This window comes from Entelurus aequoreus, linkage group LG11, assembly GCF_033978785.1.
Source record: "Entelurus aequoreus isolate RoL-2023_Sb linkage group LG11, RoL_Eaeq_v1.1, whole genome shotgun sequence".
In the NCBI taxonomy this organism is placed as follows: domain Eukaryota; kingdom Metazoa; phylum Chordata; class Actinopteri; order Syngnathiformes; family Syngnathidae; genus Entelurus; species Entelurus aequoreus.
Window position 1 is genome coordinate 13367636 of NC_084741.1, and position 26366 is coordinate 13394001.

The 26366-nt window shown below is 39.3% G+C and overlaps 1 protein-coding gene across 1 annotated transcript in view; it reads left to right on the plus strand.

Moving 5' to 3' along the window:
* Window positions 1-5006, plus strand: part of cacng8b (calcium channel, voltage-dependent, gamma subunit 8b) — a 106681-nt gene extending 101675 nt beyond the window's left edge. The window contains exon 7 of the mRNA XM_062062532.1: window positions 1062-5006. Coding sequence (XP_061918516.1) covers window positions 1062-1867 — 806 coding nt within the window. The 3' untranslated portion in view covers window positions 1868-5006. The remainder of the gene's footprint in view (window positions 1-1061) is intronic.
* The last annotated feature ends 21360 nt before the right edge of the window (window positions 5007-26366 follow it).

The window sequence follows — 26366 nt, forward strand, 5'->3', positions numbered from 1 at the left end:
TTGGAACTAACTTTTTATGCTACCATGTTAGCTCTTTTTATTTGTTTAAACCCCCCAAAAATATTGGCTTTTGATTTTTAGCGCCAACTTAAAAATATGCTAACTTTTCCTATGTTAGCATGCTAACTTTTTATGCTAGCGGGTTAGCTCATTATATTTGTTTAAACCCCCAAAAATATTTGCTTTTGATTTTTAGCGCCATCATAAAATATGCTAACTCTTACTGTTAGTATGCTAACTTTTCATGCTAGGCTGTTGGCTCATTATATTTGTTGAAACCTAAAATCGTGACTCATGATATTTGCCGCCATCTTAAAAGTATGCCGACTTTTCCTATGTTAGCATGCTAACGTTTTATGTCATCTTTGTTTGCTAAATGTATTCGTTTCGACCTAAAAAAATCATGGGTTTTGATACTTAGCACCCTCTTAGATGTACGCTAACTTTTCCTATGGCATTATGCTAACATTTTATGCTAGCCTTTTAGCTCATTTTTTTTGTTTAAACCTAAAAAAAATTGTGTTTTGTTACCTGTATTAGAAGAACGCTAACTTTTCCTATGGTAATATGCTAACATTTTATGTTAGCATGTTAGCTCATTTTATTTGTTGAAACCTAAAAATCATGGTTTTTGTTACCTGTCTTACAGGAACACTAACATTTCCTATGTGATCATGCTAACGTTAGCATGCTAGCTTTTCCTATGGTAATATGCTCACGTTGTATGCTAGCATGTTAGCTAATTTTATTTGTTTAAACCTAAAAATCATGGTTTTGGTTACCTGTCTTAGAAGAACGCTAACATTTCCTATGGTAATATGCTAACATTTTATGCTAGCATGTTAGCTCATTTTATTTGTTTGAACCTAAAAATCATGGTTTTGGTTACCTGTCTTAGAAGAACGCTAACATTTCCTATGTGATCATGCTAATGTTAGCATGCTAGCTGTTTAGTTTAGGTTGAGCATGCCCATCAAAGATTTCCGCGGGGATTTTCCAGTATCAGTTCAGTTCTTGTATCGATGGTGCAGGCGCGCCTAACCAAGTGGTGTCTCGCTTAGGTTTGAGCAACATTATCGGCGTGATCGTGTACATCTCGGCGGCGCTGGGCGACATCTCTCCGAAGAAGGACGAGGACAAGAAGTGGCAGTACTCCTACGGCTGGTCCTTCTACTTCGGGGGCCTGTCCTTCATCATGGCGGAGATGGTGGGCGTGCTGGCGGTCAACATCTACATCGAGAAGAACAAGGAGCTGCGATGCCGCTCGCGCACTGACATCTTCAAGAGCACCACGCACGCCATGCTGCGCCTGCCCAGCTACCGCTTCCGCCGCAGGTCCCGCTCCTCATCGCGCTCCACCGACCCCTCCCGCTCCCGAGACCCTTCGCCCGTCGGGGGCGGCGTGGGGAAGAACTTCGGCCTGCCGCCGTCGGCGCTGCTCTCCCAGGGGCCCATCTCGGTGTCCACGCTGCCCAACCCGCACTCGCGCTCCCACGCGGCCCTGGCAGGGGGCGACATCTCCCTCTACACGCTCTCCCGAGACCCCAAACTCGGGGGTCTCCCGCCCATGTACGGGACAGTGGACCGGGCCACCCTCTACCAGCTCCACAACTGCTTCCCTAAGGACGGCGGCGGTGGCGGCGGAGGGGGTGTGATGATGAGCGGCACGCTCCCCTCGCTTAAGTCCCACAACCCTTCCAACTCTTCCAACTCCAACGTGCCCATGTCCAACTCGGTGGGCTCCGGACCGCCGCCCTTCACCTCGTCCACAGTCGACCGGGAGAGAGGGATGGGGACTCTGGACAGGCTGAAGGGGGAGCGGGAGAGCAACTCCAACACCCTCAATAGGAAGACCACACCGGTGTAGGGGGGTCCGTGGGATGATGTTCACAAGATGAGTAATAATAATAACAACAACAACAAAACTATTTTGATATTTTCACCTGCTAGAAATGATTTATTTTGTTAACGATCAACATGCAAACTAACCTCGGGCTACTACGAAATTGTCGTGCAATATTTCCGCTAACTTACCTTTGCCAGCATCGATTGTTGTTGTGATTATTCTTTGCGTCATGACTCGGGATGGGCATAGTCCTAAATCCACATACCCAGTTCCACACCAAAAACTCACCTATTGGTTCCCAAATATCCCAGAGTTCCCAGTTTTCCAAGACATGGTACCCTTAGAAAATGAATTTGCACTACTCCTACATTTCTCAACCGATTCGAACCGTTCCACCATCCACATTCTCCACTCAACCAAACTAACAATTTACCAAATTTTAAAAAAAAAATTCCAGGGATTCCCCATTTTCCAAAGCCCTATTTTACCTCGTTCTCTTTTCACTGTCCACATTCTTCAACCGTTGTTGACCGTTCTACCATCAGAACATTCCTCTTAGTTGGGACAACAAAAGTTATAATTTTTCTTCTCGTACAAATTCCCGATTTTCCAGGAATTCCGAAGCTCTTCGTGAGCTCATAAAAAAAAAATGTTCACAAATATCCCAGATTACCCAGAGTTCAGTTTTCCCAGACATGGTACTCTTTGAAAATGAATTTGCACAACTCCTACATTTCTCAACCGATTCGAACCGTTCCACCGTCCACACTCTCCACTTACCTTGGACAATCAAACTAACATTTTACAAAATTAAAAAATTCCAGGAATTCCGAGAATTCCCTGTTTTCCAAAGCCCTCGTTCTCTTTTCACTGTCCACATTCTTCAACCGTTGTTGACCGTTCTACCATCAGAACATTCCTCTTAGTTGGGACAACAAAAGTTATCATTTTTCTTCTCGTACAAATTCCCGATTTTCCAGGAATTCCAAAGCTCTTCGTGAGCTCATGAAAAAAAAAATGTTCACAAATATCCCAGATTACCCAGAGTTCAGTTTTCCCAGACATGGTACTCTTTGAAAATGAATTTGCACAACTCCTACATTTCTCAACCGATTCGAACCGTTCCACCGTCCACACAATCCACTTACCTTGGACAATCAAACTAACATTTTACAAAATTAAAAAATTCCAGGAATTCCGAGAATTCCCTGTTTTCCAAAGCCCTCGTTCTCTTTTCACTGTCCACATTCTTCAACCGTTGTTGACCGTTCTACCATCAGAACATTCCTCTTAGTTGGGACAACAAAAGTTATCATTTTTCTTCTCGTACAAATTCCCGATTTTCCAGGAATTCCGAAGCTCTTCGTGAGCTCATGAAAAAAAAAATGTTCACAAATATCCCAGATTACCCAGAGTTCAGTTTTCCCAGACATGGTACTCTTTGAAAATGAATTTGCACAACTCCTACATTTCTCAACCGATTCGACCCGTTCCACCGTCCACACAATCCACTTACCTTGGACAATCAAACTAACATTTTACAAAATTAAAAAATTCCAGGAATTCCGAGAATTCCCTGTTTTCCAAAGCCCTCGTTCTCTTTTCACTGTCCACATTCTTCAACCGTTGTTGACCGTTCTACCATCAGAACATTCCTCTTAGTTGGGACAACAAAAGTTATCATTTTTCTTCTCGTACAAATTCCCGATTTTCCAGGAATTCCGAAGCTCTTCGTGAGCTCACGAAAAAAAATTTTTTCACAAATATCCCAGATTACCCAGAGTTCAGTTTTCCCAGACATGGTACTCTTTGAAAATGAATTTGCACAACCCCTACATTTCTCAACCGATTCGACCCGTTCCACCGTCCACACTCTCCACTTACCTTGGACAATCAAACTAACGTTTTACCAAATAAAATAAAAAAAATCCAGGAATTCCTAGAATTCCCCGTTTTTCAAAGCCCTATTTTACCTCGTTCTCTTTTCACTGTCCAGATTCTTCAACCGTTGTTGACCGTTCTACCATCAGAACATTCCTCTTAGTTGGGACAACAAAAGTTATCATTTTTCTTCTCGTACAAATTCCCGATTTTCCAGGAATTCCGAAGCTCTTCGTGAGCTCATGAAGAAAAAAAATTTCACAAATATCCCAGATTACCCAAAGTTCAGTTTTCCCAGACATGGTACTCTTAGAAAATGAATTTGCACAACTCCTACATTTCTCAACCGATTCAAACCGTTCCACCGTCCACACTCTCCACTTACCTTGGACAATCAAACTAACATTTTACAAAATTAAAAAATTCCAGGAATTCCGAGAATTCCCTGTTTTCCAAAGCCCTCGTTCTCTTTTCACTGTCCACATTCTTCAACCGTTTTTTGAGCCATTCCACCCTCAGAACATTCCTCTTAGTTGAGACAACAGAAGTTATAATTTTTCCCGATTTTCCAGGAATTCCAAAATACCCATTCAATACCCATTCAAACTGTTACTACATCAACATTTTTCAACCGATTCCAAAAATTCCAACACCAACCCATTCATATCATCTAGGACAATTGTGCCAGTGTCAATATTTTCAAAAATTCCCAGTTTTCCTGAAATGTCCTAATGTCCAGAGAATTACCATGTATTCATAGTTCTACAATACCCTAAATTCTCAAAAAATTTCCCATTTTTTAAGCCCGATTCCGACCTTTTAAACATCCTCCACACTCTTCCGATATATCAAACGTAAAACGTTTTCCTATCCCAAAATTCCCAGAATTTCTGGTCATTTTTGTTTGGCTCGACTGGGATTCGTGAGTTCATGAAAAAAATGTGTTTCACAAATATCCCAGATTACCCAGAGTTCCCAGTTTTCCGAGACATGTTTCCCTTAGAAAATAAATTTGCACAACTCCTACATTTCTCAACCGATTCGAACCGTTCCACCGTCCACACTCTCCACTCACATTGGACAATCAAACTAACGTTTTACCAGATAAAAATAAAAAAATTCCAGGAATTCCGAGAATTCCCCGTTTTCCAAAGCCCTATTTTACCTCGTTCTCTTTTCACTGTCCATTCTTCAACCATTTTTGACCGTTCTACCATCAGAACATTCCTCTTAGTTGGGACAACAAAAGTTATAATTTTTCCAGATTTTCCAGGAATTCCAAAATACCCATTCAATACCCATTCAAACTGTTACTACATCAACATTTTTCAACCGATTCCAAAAATTCCAACACCAACCCATTCATATCATCTAGGACAATTGTGCCAGTGTCAATATTTTCAAAAATTCCCAGTTTTCCTGAAATTTCCTAATGCACAGGGAATTCCCATGTATTCATAGTTCTACAATACCCTAAATTCTCAAACTTTTTCCCATTTTTTAAGCCCGATTCTGACCTTTTAAACATCCTCCACACTCTTCCGATATATCAAACTTAAAACATTTTCCTATCCCAAAATTCCCAGAATTTCTGGTCATTTTTGTTTGGCTCGACTGGGATTCGTGAGTTCATGAAGAAAATGTGTTTCACAAATATCCCAGATTACCCAGAGTTCCCAGTTTTCCGAGACATGTTTCCCTTAGAAAATGAATTTGCACAACTCCTACATTTCTCAACCGATTCGAACCGTTCCACCGTCCACCCTCTCCACTCACATTGGACAATCAAACTAACGTTTTACCTAATAAAAATAAAAAAAATTCCAAGAATTCCGAGAATTCCCCGTTTTCCAAAGCCCTATTTTACCTCGTTCTCTTTTCACTGTCCACATTCTTCAACCGTTTTTGACCGTTCTACCATCAGAACATTCCTCTTAGTTGGGACAACAAAAGTTATAATTTTTTTCTTGTACAAATTACAGAATTTCCAGGAATCCCGAAACTCTTCGTGAGCTCATGAAAAAAAAAAGTTCACAAATATCCCAGATTACCCGGAGTTCAGTTTTCCCAGACATGGTACTCTTAGAAAATGAATTTGCACAACTCCTACATTTCTCAACCGATTCGAACCGTTCCACCGTCCACACTCTCCACTCACATTGGACAATCAAACTAACATTTTACAAAATTAAAAAATTCCAGGAATTCCGAGAATTCCCTGTTTTCCAAAGCCCTCGTTCTCTTTTCACTGTCCACATTCTTCAACCGTTTTTTGAGCCATTCCACCCTCAGAACATTCCTCTTAGTTGAGACAACAGAAGTTATAATTTTTCCCGATTTTCCAGGAATTCTAAAATACCCATTCAATACCCATTTAAACTGTTACTACATCAACATTTTTCAACCGATTCCAAAAATTCCAACACCAACCCATTCATATCATCTAGGACAATTGTGCCAGTGTCAATATTTTCAAAAATTCCCAGTTTTCCTGAAATTTCCTAATGCACAGGGAATTCCCATGTATTCATAGTTCTACAATACCCTAAATTCTCAAACTTTTTCCCATTTTTTAAGCCCGATTCTGACCTTTTAAACATCCTCCACACTCTTCCGATATATCAAACGTAAAACATTTTCCTATCCCAAAATTCCCAGAATTTCTGGTCATTTTTGTTTGGCTCGACTGGGATTCGTGAGTTCATGAAGAAAACGTGTTTCACAAATATCCCAGATTACCCAGAGTTCCCAGTTTTCCGAGACATGTTTCCCTTAGAAAATGAATTTGCACAACTCCTACATTTCTCAACCGATTCGAACCGTTCCACCGTCCACACTCTCCACTCACATTGGACAATCAAATTAACGTTTTACCAAATAAAAATTAAAAAAATTCCAGGAATTCCGAGAATTCCCCGTTTTCCAAAGCCCTATTTTACCTCGTTCTCTTTTCACTGTCCACATTCTTCAACCGTTTTTGACCGTTCTACCATCAGAACATTCCTCTTAGTTGGGACAACAAAAGTTATAATTTTTTTCTTGTACAAATTCCCGAATTTCCAGGAATCCCGAAGCTCTTCGTGAGCTCATGAAACAAAAATGTTCACAAATATCCCAGATTACCCAGAGTTCAGTTTTCCCAGACATGGTACTCTTAGAAAATGAATTTGCACAACTCCTACATTTCTCAACCGATTCGAACCGTTCCACCGCCCACACTCTCCACTCACATTGGACAATCAAACTAACGTTTTACCAAATAAAAATAAAAAAAATTCCAGGAATTCCAAGAATTCCCCGTTTTCCAAAGCCCTATTTTACCTCGTTCTCTTTTCACTGTCCACATTCTTCAACCGTTTTTGACCGTTCTACCATCAGAACATTCCTCTTAGTTGGGACAACAAAAGTTATCATTTTTTTCTTGTACAAATTACAGAATTTCCAGGAATCCTGAAGCTCTTCGTGAGCTCATGAAAAAAAAATGTTCACAAATATCCCAGATTACCCAGAGTTCAGTTTTCCCAGACATGGTACTCTTAGAAAATGAATTTGCACAACTCCTACATTTCTCAACCGATTCGAACCGTTCCACCGTCCACACTCTCCACTCACATTGGACAATCAAACTAACATTTTACAAAATTAAAAAATTCCAGGAATTCCGAGAATTCCCTGTTTTCCAAAGCCCTCGTTCTCTTTTCACTGTCCACATTCTTCAACCGTTTTTTGAGCCATTCCACCCTCAGAACATTCCTCTTAGTTGAGACAACAGAAGTTATAATTTTTCCCGATTTTCCAGGAATTCCAAAATACCCATTCAATACCCATTCAAACTGTTACTACATCAACATTTTTCAACCGATTCCAAAAATTCCAACACCAACCCATTCATATCATCTAGGACAATTGTGCCAGTGTCAATATTTTCAAAAATTCCCAGTTTTCCTGAAATTTCCTAATGCCCAGGGAATTCCCATGTATTCATAGTTCTACAATACCCTAAATTCTCAAACTTTTTCCCATTTTTTAAGCCCGATTCCGACCTTTTAAACATCCTCCACACTCTTCCGATATATCAATCAATCAATCAATCAATCAATGTTTATTTATATAGCCCTAAATCACTAGTGTCTCAAAGGGCTGTACAAGCCACAACGACATCCTCGGTGTCGAGTGGGTCTGATATAATATTGTGAAAGTCCAACACATCAGCGAAAGTCCAGTCCATGGTGGGGCCAGCGGGAACCATCCCGAGTGGAGACGGGTCAGCAGCGTAGAGATGTCCCCATCTGATGGACAGGCTAGCGGTCCACCCCGGAGCAGAGTAGAAAAGAAAAGAAAAGAAACGGCAGATCAACTGGTCTAAAAAGGGAGTCTATTTAAAGGCTAGAGTATACAAATGAGTTTTAAGATGAGACTTAAATGCTTCTACTGAGGTAGCATCTCTAACTTTTACCGGGAGGGCATTCCATAGTATTGGAGCCCGAATAGAAAACGCTCTATAGCCCGCAGACTTTTTTTGGGCTCTGGGAATCACTAATAAGCCGGAGTTCTTTGAACGCAGATTTCTTGCCGGGACATATGGTACAATACAATCGTCAAGATAGGCAGGAGCTTGACCGTGTAGTATTTTATACGTAAGTAGTAAAACCTTAAAGTCGCATCTTAAGTGCACAGGAAGCCAGTGCAGGTGAGCCAGTATAGGCGTAATATGATCAAACTTTCTTGTTTTTGTCAAAAGTCTAGCAGCCGCATTTTGTACCATCTGTAATCTTTTAATGCTAGACATAGGGAGGCCCGAAAATAATACGTTACAGTAATCGAGACGAGATGTAACGAACGCATGGATAATGATCTCAGCATCGCTTGTGGACAAAATGGAACGAATTTTAGCGATATTACGGAGATGAAAGAAGGCCGTTTTAGTAACACTCTTAATGTGTGACTCAAACGAGAGAGTTGGGTCGAAGATAATACCCAGATTCTTTACCGAGTCGCCTTGTTTAATTGTTTGGTTGTCAAATGTTAAGGTGGTATTATTAAATAGATGTTGGTGTTGAGCAGGACCGATAATCAGCATTTCCGTTTTCTTAGCGTTGAGTTGCAAAAAGTTAGCGGACATCCATTGTTTAATTTCATTAAGACACGCCTCCAGCTGACTACAATCCGGCGTGTTGGTCAGCTTTAGGGGCATGTAGAGTTGGGTGTCATCAGCATAACAGTGAAAGCTAACACCGTATTTGCGTATAATGTCACCTAGCGGCAGCATGTAAATACTAAAGAGTGCAGGGCCAAGAACTGAACCCTGGGGAACTCCGCACGTTACCTTAACATAGTCCGAGGTCACATTGTTATGGGAGACACACTGCATCCTGTCAGTAAGATAAGAGTTAAACCAAGACAAGGCTAAGTCTGACATCCCAATACGCGTTTTGATACGCTCTAATAAAATATTATGATCAACAGTATCGAAAGCGGCGCTAAGATCAAGAAGCAGCAACATAGATGAAGCATCAGAATCCATCGTCAGCAATAGATCATTAGTCATTTTTGCGAGGGCTGTCTCCGTAGAGTGATTTGCCCTGAAACCGGATTGAAAAGGTTCACAGAGATTGTTAGTCACTAAGTGTTCATTTAGCTGCTGTGCGACAATTTTTTCGAGAATTTTCGAGATAAACGGTAGGTGGGACACCGGCCGGTAGTTCACCATGAGGTCAGGATCGAGGTTAGGTCTTTTGAGTAGAGGATGAATAACCGCTTTTTTGAATGCTAGAGGAACAGTACCAGAGGAAAGTGATAGGTTTATAATATTTAACACTGATGGACCTAATAAAACAAAAAGCTCCTTGATAAGTTTCCCAGGAATTGGGTCAAGTAAACATGTTGTTTGTTTTGTCCCATTTACACATTTTAACAATTCCTCCAATGTTATTTCATCAAAGAGAGAGAAACTATTTTGGAGGGCAATGTCCGTCGTATATACAGTCATATTTGTGTTAATAGAACCCAGTTGTGGCTGGGATGCATTGTCTTTAATCTCTTTTCTGATGAGTTCAATTTTCTTATTAAAGAAATTCATAAAGTCATCTGCTGAGTGGGTGGAGCTACTGGGAGGAGTCCCTTGTTGGGTTAGCGATGCTACTGTACTAAACAAAAATTTAGGATCATTTTTGTTGAGGTGGATGAGATTTGAGTAATATTTAGCTTTAGCTGAGGTAAGCATGCGTTTATAAGTTATTAAACTATCACTCCATGCTTGATGGAAAACCTCAAGTTTAGTCGCACGCCATTTGCGTTCCAGCTTTCTACATGATAATTTCTGGGCTTTAGTTTCTTCTGTAAACCATGGGGTACGCCTTTTAGGGGCCCTTTTTAGCTTTAGCGGTGCTACAATATCAATGGTGTCGCGCAGGGCGTCGTTAAAGTTGTTAGTGAGGTTATCAATAGAGCCCACATAATTTGGGAAAGGTGCCATTACTGAAGGCAGTAGGTCAGTAAGAGTCGTCGTTGTGGCAGTATTAATGTTGCGGCTGCTATAGTAGTTATTATTATTATTATTAGTTTGTTGACAATGAGTCCGAACTTCGAATTTTATAAGGTAATGATCGGACATTACTTTAGTGTACGGGAGTATCGTAACTTTAGAGGTGGTGACACCCCTGACAAGCACTAGATCTATCGTATTACCGTTGCGATGCGTGGGTTCATTTATTATTTGTGTAAGACCACAGCTATCAATTATAGTCTGGAGCGCCACGCATGGAGGGTCCGATGGGGTATTCATATGGATGTTAAAGTCTCCCATTATGATTATATTGTCGGCGTGCGTCACTAGATCAGCAACGAACTCTGAAAATTCATTGATAAAGTCCGAATAGGGCCCAGGGGGGCGGTAGATGACAGCCAGGTGGAGAGGCAGCGGTGTGACAAACCTCATAGTGAGCACCTCAAACGAGTTATATTTATTATTTAGGTCCGAGGTAAGGCTAAAGTTTTTGTTGTATATTAGTGCAACACCCCCACCCCTTTTAATGGGGCGGGCAATATGCGTTCCCGCATAGCCAGGAGGAGACGCCTCACCCAGCGCAAAAAATTCGTCTGGTTTGAGCCAGGTCTCGGCTAAACCAACGACATCAAGATTGTTGTCTCTGATGACTTCATTAACTAATAACGTTTTGGAAGACAATGACCTTATGTTTAAAAAGCCCATATTATAGGTAGTGGGCTGTTTTGAGGAGTTTTTGTTGAAAGTATCCGTAGTAGCAATATTAATAATGTTACGTTTATTATGCATAGTGCACTTTAAATAATTTCGACCATATCTAGGAATTGATATGACAGGAATTTTTAGATTGTTTGCCACCTCAGTAAAATGCATGTCCACCTCTGACGCAGAAAAAACATTATGTGAGTTGTATATTATTCTAGAAGAATTGCTATGTGTGCAGGGATTTTCCAGCCTGGCGCTGGCTAGTTCTAGCTTAACAGACTCCTTATTAGCGCTTCTTTGTGGATTAGCATTTAGCTTTTTCGTTAGCCCCGCTAACAACAAAGCATTTAGCTTTGTTGTTAGCCCCGCCCGACACCCCCGCTTCTGCTTCCGAGCGCACCGCTTACGTCTCTTTCGCTGACCGTCTCCGCTGGTAGTCGACGCCGCTGCTTCAAAGGCCACTGCTGGATGTAGCTCGCGAAGAATTCCCAAGCTAGCGAGCAGGTCCATCGTACACGCATCTATCAGCCCAAAATGGCCCGATCTCTCCACATCCAGAATTGTAAGTCGGTCGTAAGTGATCACGGAGTGAACACGCTGTGAGCCAGCCATGAAATTGACTGAATTGAGGGGTATTTTTGCCCTCACTTCCAGGAGCGCTCGCACGAAGCCGCTGCTCTGAAGCGCAGCCATCTTGGATCAAACAAACAAACGTAAAACGTTTTCCTATCCCAAAATTCCCAGAATTTCTGGTCATTTTTATTTGGCTCGACTGGGATTCGTGAGCTCATGAAAAAAATGTGTTTCACAAATATCCCAGATTACCCAGAGTTCCCAGTTTTCCGAGACATGTTTCCCTTAGAAAATGAATTTGCACAACTCCTACATTTCTCAACCGATTAGAACCGTTCCACCGTCCACACTCTCCACTCACATTGGACAATCAAACTAACGTTTTACCAAATAAAAATTTAAAAAATTCCAGGAATTCCGAGAATTCCCCGTTTTCCAAAGCCCTATTTTACCTCGTTCTCTTTTCACTGTCCATTCTTCAACCATTTTTGACCGTTCTACCATCAGAACATTCCTCTTAGTTGAGACAACAAAAGTTATCATTGTTCTTCTCGTACAAATTCCCGATTTTACCGAAATTCCAGGAATTCCGAAATACCCATTCTCATTTCAAACTGTTACTACGTCAACATTTTTTAACCGATTCCAAAAATTCCAAAACCAACCCATTCATATCATCTAGGACAATTGTGCCAGTGTCAATATTTTAAAAAACTCCCACTTTTCCTGAAATTTCCAAATGTCCAGGGAATTCCCATGTATTCATAGTTCTACAACACCCTAAAATCTCAAAAATGTTCCCATTTTTTAAGCCCAATTCCGACCTTTTAACCATCTTCCACACTCTTCCGATATATCAAACTTAAAACTTGGTTTTCCAATCCCCAAATTCCCAGAATTTCTGGTAATTTTCTCCCCGTTGACAATGAATGGGAAATATACAATATACAATTATTATTCAGCCCAAAAATGTCGGCGCCTTCCATCGCCCATAGTTTTCATCGTATAGGAACCGTTTGAGTACCAGAATGTTCGGCTGAATTGGGATTCGTGAACTCATAGATACACATCACAAATATCCCAGATTACCCAGAATTCCCAGTTTGTCGCAGTATCAATATTTTCAAAAATTCCCGGTTTTCCTGAAATTTCCAGGGAATTCCCATTCAAATGAATGTATGTATTTATAGTTTTACAATACCATAAATTCTCTAACATGTTTTTCTTTCCCCAAATTCCCATAATTTCCGGTAGTTCTCTCCCTGTTGACAATGAATGGGAAATATACAATATACAATTATTATTTGGCCCAAAAATGTTGACGCCTTCCATCGCCCATAGTTTTCATGGTATCGGAACCGTTCGAGTATCAAAACTTTAGGTTCGACTGAGAATCCAGAGCTTGTGAAAAAAAAAATTCTCAAATATCCCAGAATTCCCAGTTTTTCCTAGTATCAATACTTTAAAATATTCCTGGTTTTACTGAAATTTCCAGGGAGTTCCCATTCAAATAAACGTATGTATTTTTAGTTTTACAATACCCTAAATTCTCAAAAATGTTCCCATTTTTTAAACCCGATTCCAACTTTTTAAGCATCCTCCACACTCTTCCGATATATCGAATTCGAATTCGAGATTACCCAGAATTCCCAGGTTTTTTTTGCCATTTTTCAAACTTGCACAATTCCCACATTTCTCACTCGATTCGAACCGTTCCACTTTAAACGCCATCCACCCGTCCTGGACAATCAAAACTAAGGAATTCTCAGAATTTCTGGTTTTCTAAAGCCCCATTATCACCTTACACTGTGAACGTATTTGTAAAATATCAATCCCAATTTAAATTTTTTGGGCCGTATGTGACATGTACTTCTCTACTTCCAGGAAAACCGGGTTCCATGTGTGACGTTATGCTTTGCGCATCCCATTTACGATAAACATACGTAGAAGTCGGGGGGGTTTTTGTTTGGTTTTTTTTGGTAATGACTACAGAAAAAAATCGGATGTAACAAAAATTCAGAAAAAAAAGTGTTTGTCCCAAGGCTACGTTCACACTATAGGTCATTTCCAATTTTTTTTATGTTTTTACGCTAGTGTCCCACTCCTTCATGTTACGTTGTGCTTATATTACGTTGTAATGTTAGCATGTAGCCCGCGCAGCTATGCTAGTATTGCTAACGTTTGCATCCCCGTGTCCCACTCCCTCATGTTACGTTGTGGTATATGTCACATATGACGTATATTACGTTGCAACGTTAGCATGTAGCTCACATAGGTATGCTAGCATCGCTAACATTTGCATCCCCCCGTCCCGCTCCTTCATGTTACATTGTTGTACTGTATACGTCATATATGACGCATCACGTAGCTATGCTACTGTTTGCTGGTTTGATTTTTTTTTTTGGTAATGCCTACAGAAAAATTTCGGATGTAACAAAAATTCCGAAAAAAACGTGTTTGTCCCAAGGCTACGTTCACACTACAGGTCATTTTCGATTTTTTTATGTTTTTATGCTACTGTCGCTAACGCTTGCGTCCTCCTCTCCCACTCCTTCATGTTACGTTGTTGTGTACGTCACGTATGACGTATATTACGTTCGCATCACCCGTCCTGCTTCTTCACGTTACGTCGTTGTACTGTATATGTCGTATATGACTCATCACGTAGCTATGCTACTGTTTGCTCGTTTTGTTTTTTTTTTTGGTTTTTTTTGGTAATGACTACAGAAAATCGGATACAACAAAAATTTTGAAAAAAAGTGTTTGTCCCAAGGCTACGTTCACACTATAGGTCATTTCTGATTTTTTTATGTTTTTATGCTAGTGTCGCTAACGCTTGCGTCCTCCTGTCCCAGTCCTTCATGTTACATTGCGACGTACATTACATCGTAATGTTAGCATGTAGCTCAAGTAGCTACGCGAGTGTCGCTAACGTTGCCGTCCTCCTGTCCCACTCCTTCATGTTACGTTGTTGTGTACGTCACGTATGACGTTTATTACGTTGGGATGTTAGCATGTAGCTCACATAGCTATGCTAGTGTCGCTAACGTTCGCATCACCCGTCCCGCTTCTTCACGTTACGTCGTTGTACTGTATATGTCGTATATGACGCATCACGTAGCTATGCTACTGTTTGCTCGTTTGTTTGTTTTTTTGTTTTTTTTTGGTAATGACTACAGAAAATCGGATATAACAAAAATTCTGAAAAAAAAGTGTTTGTCCCAAGGCTACGTTCACACTATAGGTCATTTCCGATTTTTTTACGTTTTAATTGCTAGTGTCGCTAACGCTTGCGTCCTCCTCTCCCACTCCTTCATGTTACATTGCGACGTACATTGCATCGTGATGTTAGCATGTAGCTCAAGTAGCTACGCGAGTGTCGCTAACGTTGCCGTCCTCCTGTCCCACTCCTTCATGTTACGTTGTTGTGTACGTCACGTATGACGTTTATTACGTTGGGATGTTAGCATGTAGCTCACATAGCTATGCTAGTGTCGCTAACGTTCGCATCACCCGTCCCGCTTCTTCACGTTACGTCGTTGTACTGTATATGTCGTATATGATGCATCATGTAGCTATGCTACTGTTTGCTCGTTTGTTTGTTTTTTTGTTTTTTTTTTGGTAATGACTACAGAAAATCGGGTATATAACAAAAATTCCGAAAAAAAAGTGTTTGTCCCAAGGCTACGTTCACACCATAGGTAATTTCCGATTTTTTTATGTTTTTATGCTAGTGTCGCTAACGCTTGCGTCCTCCTGTCCCACTCCTTCATGTTACATTGCGACGTACATTACATCGTAATGTTAGCAAGTAGCTCAAGTAGCTACGCGAGTGTCGATAACGTTGCCGTCCTCCTGTCCCACTCCTTCATGTTACGTTGTTGTGTACGTCACGTATGACGTATATTATGTTGCGATGTTAGCATGCAGCTCACATAACTATGCTAGTGTCGCTAACGTTCGCATCACTCGTCCCGCTCCTTCACGTTACGTCGTTGTACTGTATATGACGTAGCTATGCTACTGTTTGCACGTTTGTTTGTTTTTTGTTGTTTTTTGGTAATGACTACAGAAAATCGGATATAACAAAAATTCTGAAAAAAAAAGGGTTTGTCCCAAGGCTACGTTCACACTACAGGTCATTTCCGATGTTTTTACGTTTTTATGCTAGTGTCGCTAACGCTTGCGTCCTCCTCTCCCACTCCTTCATGTTACATTGCGACGTACATTGCATCGTAATGTTAGCATGTAGCTCAAGTAGCTATGCTCGTGTCGCTAGCTTTCATTCAACGAGGATAAATAAAATGCGCCACCAGGCTGCAACCAGAGGAGGCGCTGTTTACAACATATTAGTATTCAATACCTCGCTGACATGCCAACAGGAGTTCACAACATCCAGAATGGTTTAGAAAAATAATATTAATAAATCCACTGCCCCCAAATGCCCATCCCCAGTTATTGCATTTTGCTGAGTGAGCATTTTCGCTGACTTTTACTGTGATTTTTTTCCTTCCGCGTCGACGACGGACGAGCATGAGTGTGCACATTTTTTGGCGAGAATGATTTCTTCCTATTTCCCCACCCCGTATGATGCTCATTTCCACATGTGAATATTGTAAATTGTCTTCCAATAATGACAGAAATGCAACAAAGGGGGGCCGGGGGGGAGGGGGGGGTCGTTAGTCTTCTTTCCATTCTAATGTGTACAAAAAAAAAAAACAAAAAAAAAAATCAGTAGTTCTTGTAGCTCTAGTCGTGTTGAAGATGTTTGTTCTTGGGCATTAACACTAACCTCTCCATGGGAGGACGCTGAAAAAAAATGTGAAAAAAACCAATTCAAGGTGTATTTTAGCGTGTACAGATACCATGCGAAAGATGTCTGCCTGATTCCGATAAGGAAAAAAAAAAAAAAAAAAAACGGCGGGAAAAAAAAGAATCATTTTTTTTACTACGAGTCCCGAAGTGGCCCGGAAAAAAAAAAAGCATCATGTAAATGTGGGTTAAAAAGGTGTGTATTGTAATTTATGCATATTTGTTACGTTCACACTGCAGGTCGATTACGATATTTTTTTGCCCATATGTGACATGTACCCGTGTACTTCCGAAAATATCGGGTTCCACGTGTGACGTCGGGCTCTGCGCATTCCATTCACGTTAAACATATAGGTTGCATTTTTCAACTCTACGTAAAAAGATCAGATTTTTAGAAAAGATCGAAATTTGGCATTACACCCTACATTGTTAACGGATTTGTAAAATTTTTCACACTGCAGGTCAATTCCGATTTTTTTTTTGCCCATATGTTACATGAAATTGTGTACTTCCGAAAATATCGCGTCCCATGTGTGACATCGTGTTCTTCACATTCCGTTCACGTTAAACATATAGGTTACATTTTTCAACTCTGCGTAAAAAGATCAGATTTTTACAAAAGATCGAAATTTGGCATTACACCCTACATTGTTAACGGATTTGTAAAATCTTTTCACACTGCAGGTCAATTCCGATTTTTTTTTTGCCCATATGTTACATGAAATTGTGTACTTCCGAAAATATCGCGTCCCATGTGTGACATCGTGTTCTTCACATTCCGTTCACGTTAAACATATAGGTTACATTTTTCAACTCTGCGTAAAAAGATCAGATTTTTACAAAAGATCGAAATTTGGCATTACACCCTACATTGTTAACGGATTTGTAAAATCTTTTCACACTGCAGGTCAATTCCGATTTTTTTTGTCCATATATGACATGTACCTGTGTACTTCCAAAAATATCGGGTCCCACGTGTGACGTCGTGCTCTGCGCATTCCGTTCACGTGAAACATATAAGTTGCATTTTTCAACTCTACGTAAAAAGATCGGATTTTTAGAAAAGATCGAAATTTGGCATTACACCCTACATTGTTAACGGATTTGTAAAATCTTTTCACACTGCAGGTCAATTCCGATTTTTTTTGTCCATATATGACATGTACCTGTGTACTTCCGAAAATATCGGGTTCCACGTGTGACGTCGTGCTCTGCATATCCCGTTCACGTTAAACATATAAGTTGCATTTTTCAACTCTACGTAAAAAGATCTGATTTTTACAAAAGATCGAAATTTGGCATTACACCCTACATTGTTAACGTATTTGTAGTCCTTTCACACTGCAGGTCAACCCCGATTTTTTTTTGCTCATATGTGACATGTACTTTCGAAAACACCGGGTTCCACATGTGACGTCATTTTTTGTGTTCACGGACGCATTCCGTTCACGATAAACATACATAGACGTTGAATTTATTTTGGTCACGTGAAAACCTACATAAAAGCATCGGATTTAACTAAAGATCCAAATTTGGTATTACACCCTACAGTGTTAACATATTTGTAAAATATTTTTACACTGCTGGTCAATTCCGATTTTTTTTATCCATACATGACATGTACTTGTGTACTTCCGAAAATATCGCGTCCCACGTGCGACGTCATGCTCTGCGCATTCCATTCACATTAATCATATAGGTTGCATTTTTCAACTCTACGTAAAAAGATCGGATTTTTACAAAAGATCGAAATTTGGCATTACACCCTACATTGTTAACATATTTGTAGTCTTTCTACACTGCAGGTCGATTCCGATTTTTTTTTGCCCTTATGTGACATGTACTTGTGTACTTCCGAAAATATTGGGTTCCACGTGTGATGTCATGCTCTGCTCATTCCGTTCACGTTAAAGATAAAAGTTTCATTTTTCTTGGTAACATGAACTCTATGTAAAAAGATCTGATTTTTACAAAAGGTCGAAATTTGACATTACACCCTACATTGTTAACGTATTTGTAAAATCTTTTCACACTGCAGGTCGATTCCGATTTTTTTTCTGCCCTTATGTGACATGTACTTGTGTACTTCCGAAAATATTGGGTTCCAAGTGTGACGTCGTGCTCTGCGCATTCCGTTCACGTTAAACATATAGGTTGCATTTTTCAACTCTAAGTAAAAAGGTCGGATTTTTACAAAAGATCGAAATTTGGCATTACACCCTACATTGTTAACGTGTTTGTAGTGTTTTCACACTGCAGGTCGATTCCGATTTTTTGGCATTTTTCTTGGTAACATGAACTCTACGTAAAAAGATTGGATTTTTACAAAAGATCGAAATTTGGCATTACACCCTACATTGTTAACGTATTTGTAGTCCTTTCACACTGCAGGTCAATCCCGATTTTTTTTGCCCATATGTGACATGTACTTCCGAAAATACCGGGTTCCACCTGTGACGTCATGTTTTGTGTTCAAGGACGCATTCCGTTCACGATAAACATAGGTAGAAGTTGAATTTATTTTGGTCACATGAAAATCTACATAAAAACATCGGACTTAACTAAAGATCGAAATTTGGCATTACACCCGACAGTGTTAACATATTTGTAAAATCTTTTCACACTGCAGGTCAATCCCGATTTTTTTTGTCCATACGTGACATGTACTTGTGTACTTCCGAAAATATCCTGCTGCACGTGTGACGTCATGCTCTGCGCATTCCCTTCACGTTAAACATTAGTATAAGTCAGGTTTTTTTTGTAATGACTACTGAAAAAGATCGGATATAACAAAAAATCGGAATTGGGAATTGGGATGTATGTTGGTAAAAAAGTTTGTCCCAAGGCTACTTTTACAATGCAGGTAGTTTCCGATTTTTTTATGTCGATGTGAACTGTACAATTCGGATTTAGTTTTTTTTTAAAATCTGACCCAGGCCATTTCCGTTTGTGGATATAAATCCGATTTCCAATCCTACGTGAAATTGTCATAAATGTTTCAGGAGTGACACCAACACAAATCAAAACCGTGTTTACTCCGCCTGTGACGTCATGGTTTGTGTTCACGATAAACATACGTAGAAGTTGCTTTTTTTTTTTTGGTAACGTGAACAACTATGTAAAAATATCAGATTTTTTTGGGCCTATATGTGACATGTACTTCCGAAAATACCTGCTTCCACGGGTGACGTAATGGTCTGCGCATTCCGTTCACGTTAAACATTAGTGGAAGTTGCATTTTTCTTGGTAACATGAAATCTACGTAAAAAGATCGGATTTTTACAAAAGTTTGAAATTTGGTTGATTCCGATTTTTTTTGCCTATATGTGACATGTACTTGTGTACTTCCGAAAATATCCTGCTGCACGTGTGACATCATGCTCTGCGCATTCCGTTTACGTTAAACATAAGTATAAGTCGCTTTTTTTTTTTTTTTTTTTTTTTTGGTAATGACTACTGAAAAAGATCGGATATAACAAAAAATCGGAATTGGGAATTGGGATGTATGTATGTAAAAAAGTTTGTCCCAAGGCTACTTTTACAATGCAGGTAATTTCCGATTTTTTTATGTCGATGTGAACTGTACAATTCCGATTTAGTTTTTTTTAAATCTGACCCAGGCCATTACCGTTTGTGGATATAAATCCGATTTCCAGTCCTATGTGAAATTGTCATAAATGTTTCAGGAGTGACACCAACACGAATCAAAACCGTGTTTACTCCGCCTGTGACGTCATGTTTTGTGTTCACGATAAACATACGTAGAAGTTGTTTGTTTTTTTTGGTAACGTGAACAACTACGTAAAAATTTCCGAATTTTTTTGACCCATATGTGACATGTACTTCCGAAAATACCTGCTTCCACGGGTGACGTCATGGTCTGCGCATTCCGTTGACGTTAAAAACATACGTAGAAGTTGCATTTTTTTTTGGTAGCGTGAACAACTACGTAAAAATTTCCGAATTTTTTTGGCCCATATGTGACATGTACTCCTGAAAATACCTGCTTCCACGGGTGACGTCATGGTCTGTGCATTCCGTTGACGTTAAACATATGTAGAAGTTGCTTTTTTTTTGGTAACGTGAACAACTACGTAAAAATTTCCGAATTTTTTTGGCCCATATGTGACATGTACTTCTGAAAATACCTGCTTTCACGGGTGACGTCATGGTCTGCGCATTCTGTTCACGTTAAATATTAGTGGAAGTTGCATTTTTCTTGGCAACATGAAATCTACGTAAAAAGATCGGATTTTTACAAAAGTTTGAAATTTGGTTGATTCCGATTTTTTTTGCCTATATGTGACATGTACTTGTGTACTTCCGAAAATATCCTGCTGCACGTGTGACATCATGCTCTGCGCATTCCGTTTACGTTAAACATAAGTATAAGTCGCTTTTTTTTTTTTTTTTTTTTTTTTGGTAATGACTACTGAAAAAGATCGGATATAACAAAAAATCGGAATTGGGAATTGGGATGTATGTATGTAAAAAAGTTTGTCCCAAGGCTACTTTTACAATGCAGGTAATTTCCGATTTTTTTATGTCGATGTGAACTGTACAATTCCGATTTAGTTTTTTTTAAATCTGACCCAGGCCATTACCGTTTGTGGATATAAATCCGATTTCCAGTCCTATGTGAAATTGTCATAAATGTTTCAGGAGTGACACCAACACGAATCAAAACCGTGTTTACTCCGCCTGTGACGTCATGTTTTGTGTTCACGATAAACATACGTAGAAGTTGTTTGTTTTTTTTGGTAACGTGAACAACTACGTAAAAATTTCCGAATTTTTTTGACCCATATGTGACATGTACTTCCGAAAATACCTGCTTCCACGGGTGACGTCATGGTCTGCGCATTCCGTTGACGTTAAAAACATACGTAGAAGTTGCATTTTTTTTTGGTAGCGTGAACAACTACGTAAAAATTTCCGAATTTTTTTGGCCCATATGTGACATGTACTCCTGAAAATACCTGCTTCCACGGGTGACGTCATGGTCTGTGCATTCCGTTGACGTTAAACATACGTAGAAGTTGCTTTTTTTTTGGTAACGTGAACAACTACGTAAAAATTTCCGAATTTTTTTGGCCCATATGTGACATGTACTTCTGAAAATACCTGCTTTCACGGGTGACGTCATGGTCTGCGCATTCTGTTCACGTTAAATATTAGTGGAAGTTGCATTTTTCTTGGCAACATGAAATCTACGTAAAAAGATCGGATTTTTACAAAAGTTTGAAATTTGGTTGATTCCGATTTTTTTTGCCCATATGTGACATGTACTTGTGTACTTCCGAAAATATCCTGCTGCACGTGTGACATCATGCTCTGCGCATTCCGTTTCGTTAAACATAAGTATAAGTCACTTTTTGTTTTATTTTTATTTTTTTGGTAATGACTACTGAAAAAGATCGGATATAACAAAAAAATCGGAATTGGGAATTGGGTTGTATGTATGTAAAAAAGTTTGTCCCAAGGCTACTTTTACAATGCAGGTAGTTTCCGATTTTTTTATGTCGATGTGAACTGTACAATTCCGATTTAGTTTTTTTTTTAAATCTGACCCAGGCCATTTCCGTTTGTGGATATAAATCCGATTTCCAATCCTACGTGAAATTGTCATAAATGTTTCAGGAGTGACACCAACACGAATCAAAACCGTGTTTACTCCGCCTGTGACGTCATGTTTTGTGTTCACGATAAACATACGTAGAAGTTGCTTTTTTTTTTTTGGTAACGTGAACAACTACGTAAAAATATCCGATTTTTTTGGGCCTATATGTGACATGTACTTCCGAAAATACCTGCTTCCGCGGGTGACGTAATGGTCTGCGCATTCCGTTCACGTTAAACATTAGTGGAAGTTGCATTTTTCTTGGTAACATGAAATCTACGTAAAAAGATCGGATTTTTACAAAAGTTTTAAATTTGGTTGATTCCGATTTTTTTTGCCCATATGTGACATGTACTTGTGTACTTCCGAAAATATCCTGCTGCACGTGTGACGTCATGCTCTGCGCATTCCGTTTACGTTAAACATAAGTATAAGTCGCTTTTTTCATTTATTTTTTTTTGGTAATGACTACTGAAAAAGATCGGATATAACAAAAAAATCGGAATTGGGAATTGGGTTGTATGTATGTAAAAAAGTTTGTCCCAAGGCTACTTTTACAATGCAGGTAGTTTCCGATTTTTTTATGTCGATGTGAACTGTACAATTCCGATTTAGTTTTTTTTTTAAATCTGACCCAGGCCATTTCCGTTTGTGGATATAAATCCGATTTCCAATCCTACGTGAAATTGTCATAAATGTTTCAGGAGTGACACCAACACGAATCAAAACCGTGTTTACTCCGCCTGTGACGTCATGTTTTGTGTTCACGATAAACATACGTAGAAGTTGCTTTTTTTTTTTTGGTAACGTGAACAACTACGTAAAAATATCCGATTTTTTTGGGCCTATATGTGACATGTACTTCCGAAAATACCTGCTTCCGCGGGTGACGTAATGGTCTGCGCATTCCGTTCACGTTAAACATTAGTGGAAGTTGCATTTTTCTTGGTAACATGAAATCTACGTAAAAAGATCGGATTTTTACAAAAGTTTTAAATTTGGTTGATTCCGATTTTTTTTGCCCATATGTGACATGTACTTGTGTACTTCCGAAAATATCCTGCTGCACGTGTGACGTCATGCTCTGCGCATTCCGTTTACGTTAAACATAAGTATAAGTCGCTTTTTTTATTTTTTTTTATTTTTGGTAATGACTACTGAAAAAGATCGGATATAACAAAAAATCGGAATTGGGAATTGGGATGTATGTATGTAAAAAAGCTTGTCCCAAGGCTACTTTTACAATGCAGGTAATTTCCGATTTTTTTATGTCGATGTGAACTGTACAATTCCGATTTAGTTTTTTTTTAATCTGACCCAGGCCATTTACGTTTGTGGATATAAATCCGATTTCCAGTCCTATGTGAAATTGTCATAAATGTTTCAGGAGTGACACCAACACGAATCAAAACCGTGTTTACTCCGCCTGTGACGTCATGTTTTGTGTTCACGATAAACATACGTAGAAGTTGTATTTTTTTTTTGGTAACGTGAACAACTACGTAAGAATTTCCGATTTTTTTTGGCCCATATGTGACATGTACTTCCGAAAATACCTGCTTCCACGGGTGACGTCATGGTCTGCGCATTCCGTTGACGTTAAACATACGTAGAAGTTGCTTTTTTTTTTTTGGTAACGTGAACAACTACGTAAAAATTTCCGAATTTTTTTGGCCCATATGTGACAAGTACTCCTGAAAATACCTGCTTTCACAGGTGACGTCATGGTCTGCGCATTCCGTTGACGTTAAACATACGTAGAAGTTGCATTTTTTTCGGTAACGTGAACTACATAAAAATTTCCGAATTTTTTTGGTCCATATGTGACATGTACTTCCGAAAATACCTGCTTCCACGGGTGACGTCATGGTCTGCGCATTCCGTTGACGTTAAACATATGTAGAAGTTGCATTTTTTTTTTGGTAACGTGAACAACTACGTAAAAATTTCCCAATTTTTTTGGCCCATATGTGACATGTACTCCTGAAAATACCTGCTTCCACGGGTGACGTCATGGTCTGCGCATTCCGTTGACGTTAAACATACGTAGAAGTTGCTTTTTTTTTTTTTGGTAACGTGAACAACTACGTAAAAATGTCCGAATTTTTTTGGCCCATATGTGACATGTACTTCCGAAAATACCTGCTTCCACGGGTGACGTCATGGTCTGCGCATTCCGTTGACGTTAAACATACGTAGAAGTTGCATTTTTTTTTTGCTAACGTGAACAACTACATAAAAATTTCCGAATTTTTTTGGCCCATATGTGACATGTACTTCCGAAAATACCTGCTTCCACGGGTGACGTCATGGTCTGCGCATTCCGTTGACGTTAAACATACGTAGAAGTTGCATTTTTTTTTTGCTAACGTGAACAACTACATAAAAATTTCCGAATTTTTTTGGCCCATATGTGACATGTACTCCTGAAAATACCTGCTTCCACGGGTGACGTCATGGTCTGCGCATTCCGTTGACGTTAAACATACGTAGAAGTTGCTTCTTTTTTTTTTGGTAACGTGAACAACTACGTAAAAATGTCCGAATTTTTTTGGCCCATATGTGACATGTACTCCCGAAAATACCTGCTTCCACGGGTGACGTCATGGTCTGCGCATTCCGTTGACGTTAAACATACGTAGAAGTTGCATTTTTTTTTTGCTAACGTGAACAACTACATAAAAATTTCCGAATTTTTTTGGCCCATATGTGACATGTACTTCCGAAAATACCTGCTTCCACGGGTGACGTCATGGTCTGCGCATTCCGTTGACGTTAAACATACGTAGAAGTTGCATTTTTTTTTTGCTAACGTGAACAACTACATAAAAATTTCCGAATTTTTTTGGCCCATATGTGACATGTACTCCTGAAAATACCTGCTTCCACGGGTGACGTCATGGTCTGCGCATTCCGTTGACGTTAAAAACATACGTAGAAGTTGCATTTTTTTTTGGTAGCGTGAACAACTACGTAAAAATTTCCGAATTTTCTTGGCCCATATGTGACATGTACTTCCGAAAATACCGGCTTTCATGGGTGACGTCATGGTCTGCGCATTCCGTTCACGTTAAATATTGGTGGAAGTTGCATTTTTCTTGGCAACATGAAATCTACGTAAAAAGATCGGATTTTTACAAAAGTTTGAAATTTGGTTGATTCCGATTTTTTTTGCCCATATGTGACATGTACTTGTGTACTTCCGAAAATATCCTGCTGCACGTGTGACATCATGCTCTGCGCATTCCGTTTCGTTAAACATAAGTATAAGTCACTTTTTGTTTTATTTTTATTTTTTTGGTAATGACTACTGAAAAAGATCGGATATAACAAAAAATCGGAATTGGGAATTGGGTTGTATGTATGTAAAAAAGTTTGTCCCAAGGCTACTTTTACAATGCAGGTAGTTTCCGATTTTTTTATGTCGATGTGAACTGTACAATTCCGATATAGTTTTTTTTTAAATCTGACCCAGGCCATTTCCGTTTGTGGATATAAATCCGATTTCCAATCCTACGTGAAATTGTCATAAATGTTTCAGGAGTGACACCAACACGAATCAAAACCGTGTTTACTCCGCCTGTGACGTCATGTTTTGTGTTCACGATAAACATACGTAGAAGTTGCTTTTTTTTTTTGGTAACGTGAACAACTACGTAAAAATATCCGATTTTTTTGGGCCTATATGTGACATGTACTTCCGAAAATACTTGCTTCCACGGGTGACGTAATGGTCTGCGCATTCCGTTCACGTTAAACATTAGTGGAAGTTGCATTTTTCTTGGTAACATGAAATCTACGTAAAAAGATCGGATTTTTACAAAAGTTTGAAATTTGGTTGATTCCGATTTTTTTTGTCCATATGTGACATGTACTTGTGTACTTCCGAAAATATCCTGCTGCACGTGTGACGTCATGCTCTGCGCATTCCGTTTACGTTAAACATAAGTATAAGTCACTTTTTATTTTTATTTTATTTTTTTGGTAATGACTACTGAAAAAGATCGGATATAACAAAAAATCGGAATTGGGAATTGGGATGTATGTATGTAAAAAAGTTTGTCCCAAGGCTACCTTTATAATGCAGGTAATTTCCGATTTTGTTATGTCGATGTGAACTGTACAATTCCGATTTAGTTTATTTTAAATCTGACCCAGGCCATTTCCGTTTGTGGATATAAATCCGATTTCCAGTCCTACGTGAAATTGTCATAAATGTTTCAGGAGTGACACCAACACGAATCAAAACTATGTTTTGTGTTCACGATAAACATACGTAGAAGTTGCGTTTTTTTTTTGGTAACGTGAACAACTACATAAAAATATCTGATTTTTTTGGGCCTATATGTGACATGTACTTCCGAAAATACCTGGTCCACGGGTGACGTCATGGTCTGCGCATTCCGTTCACGTTAAATATTAGT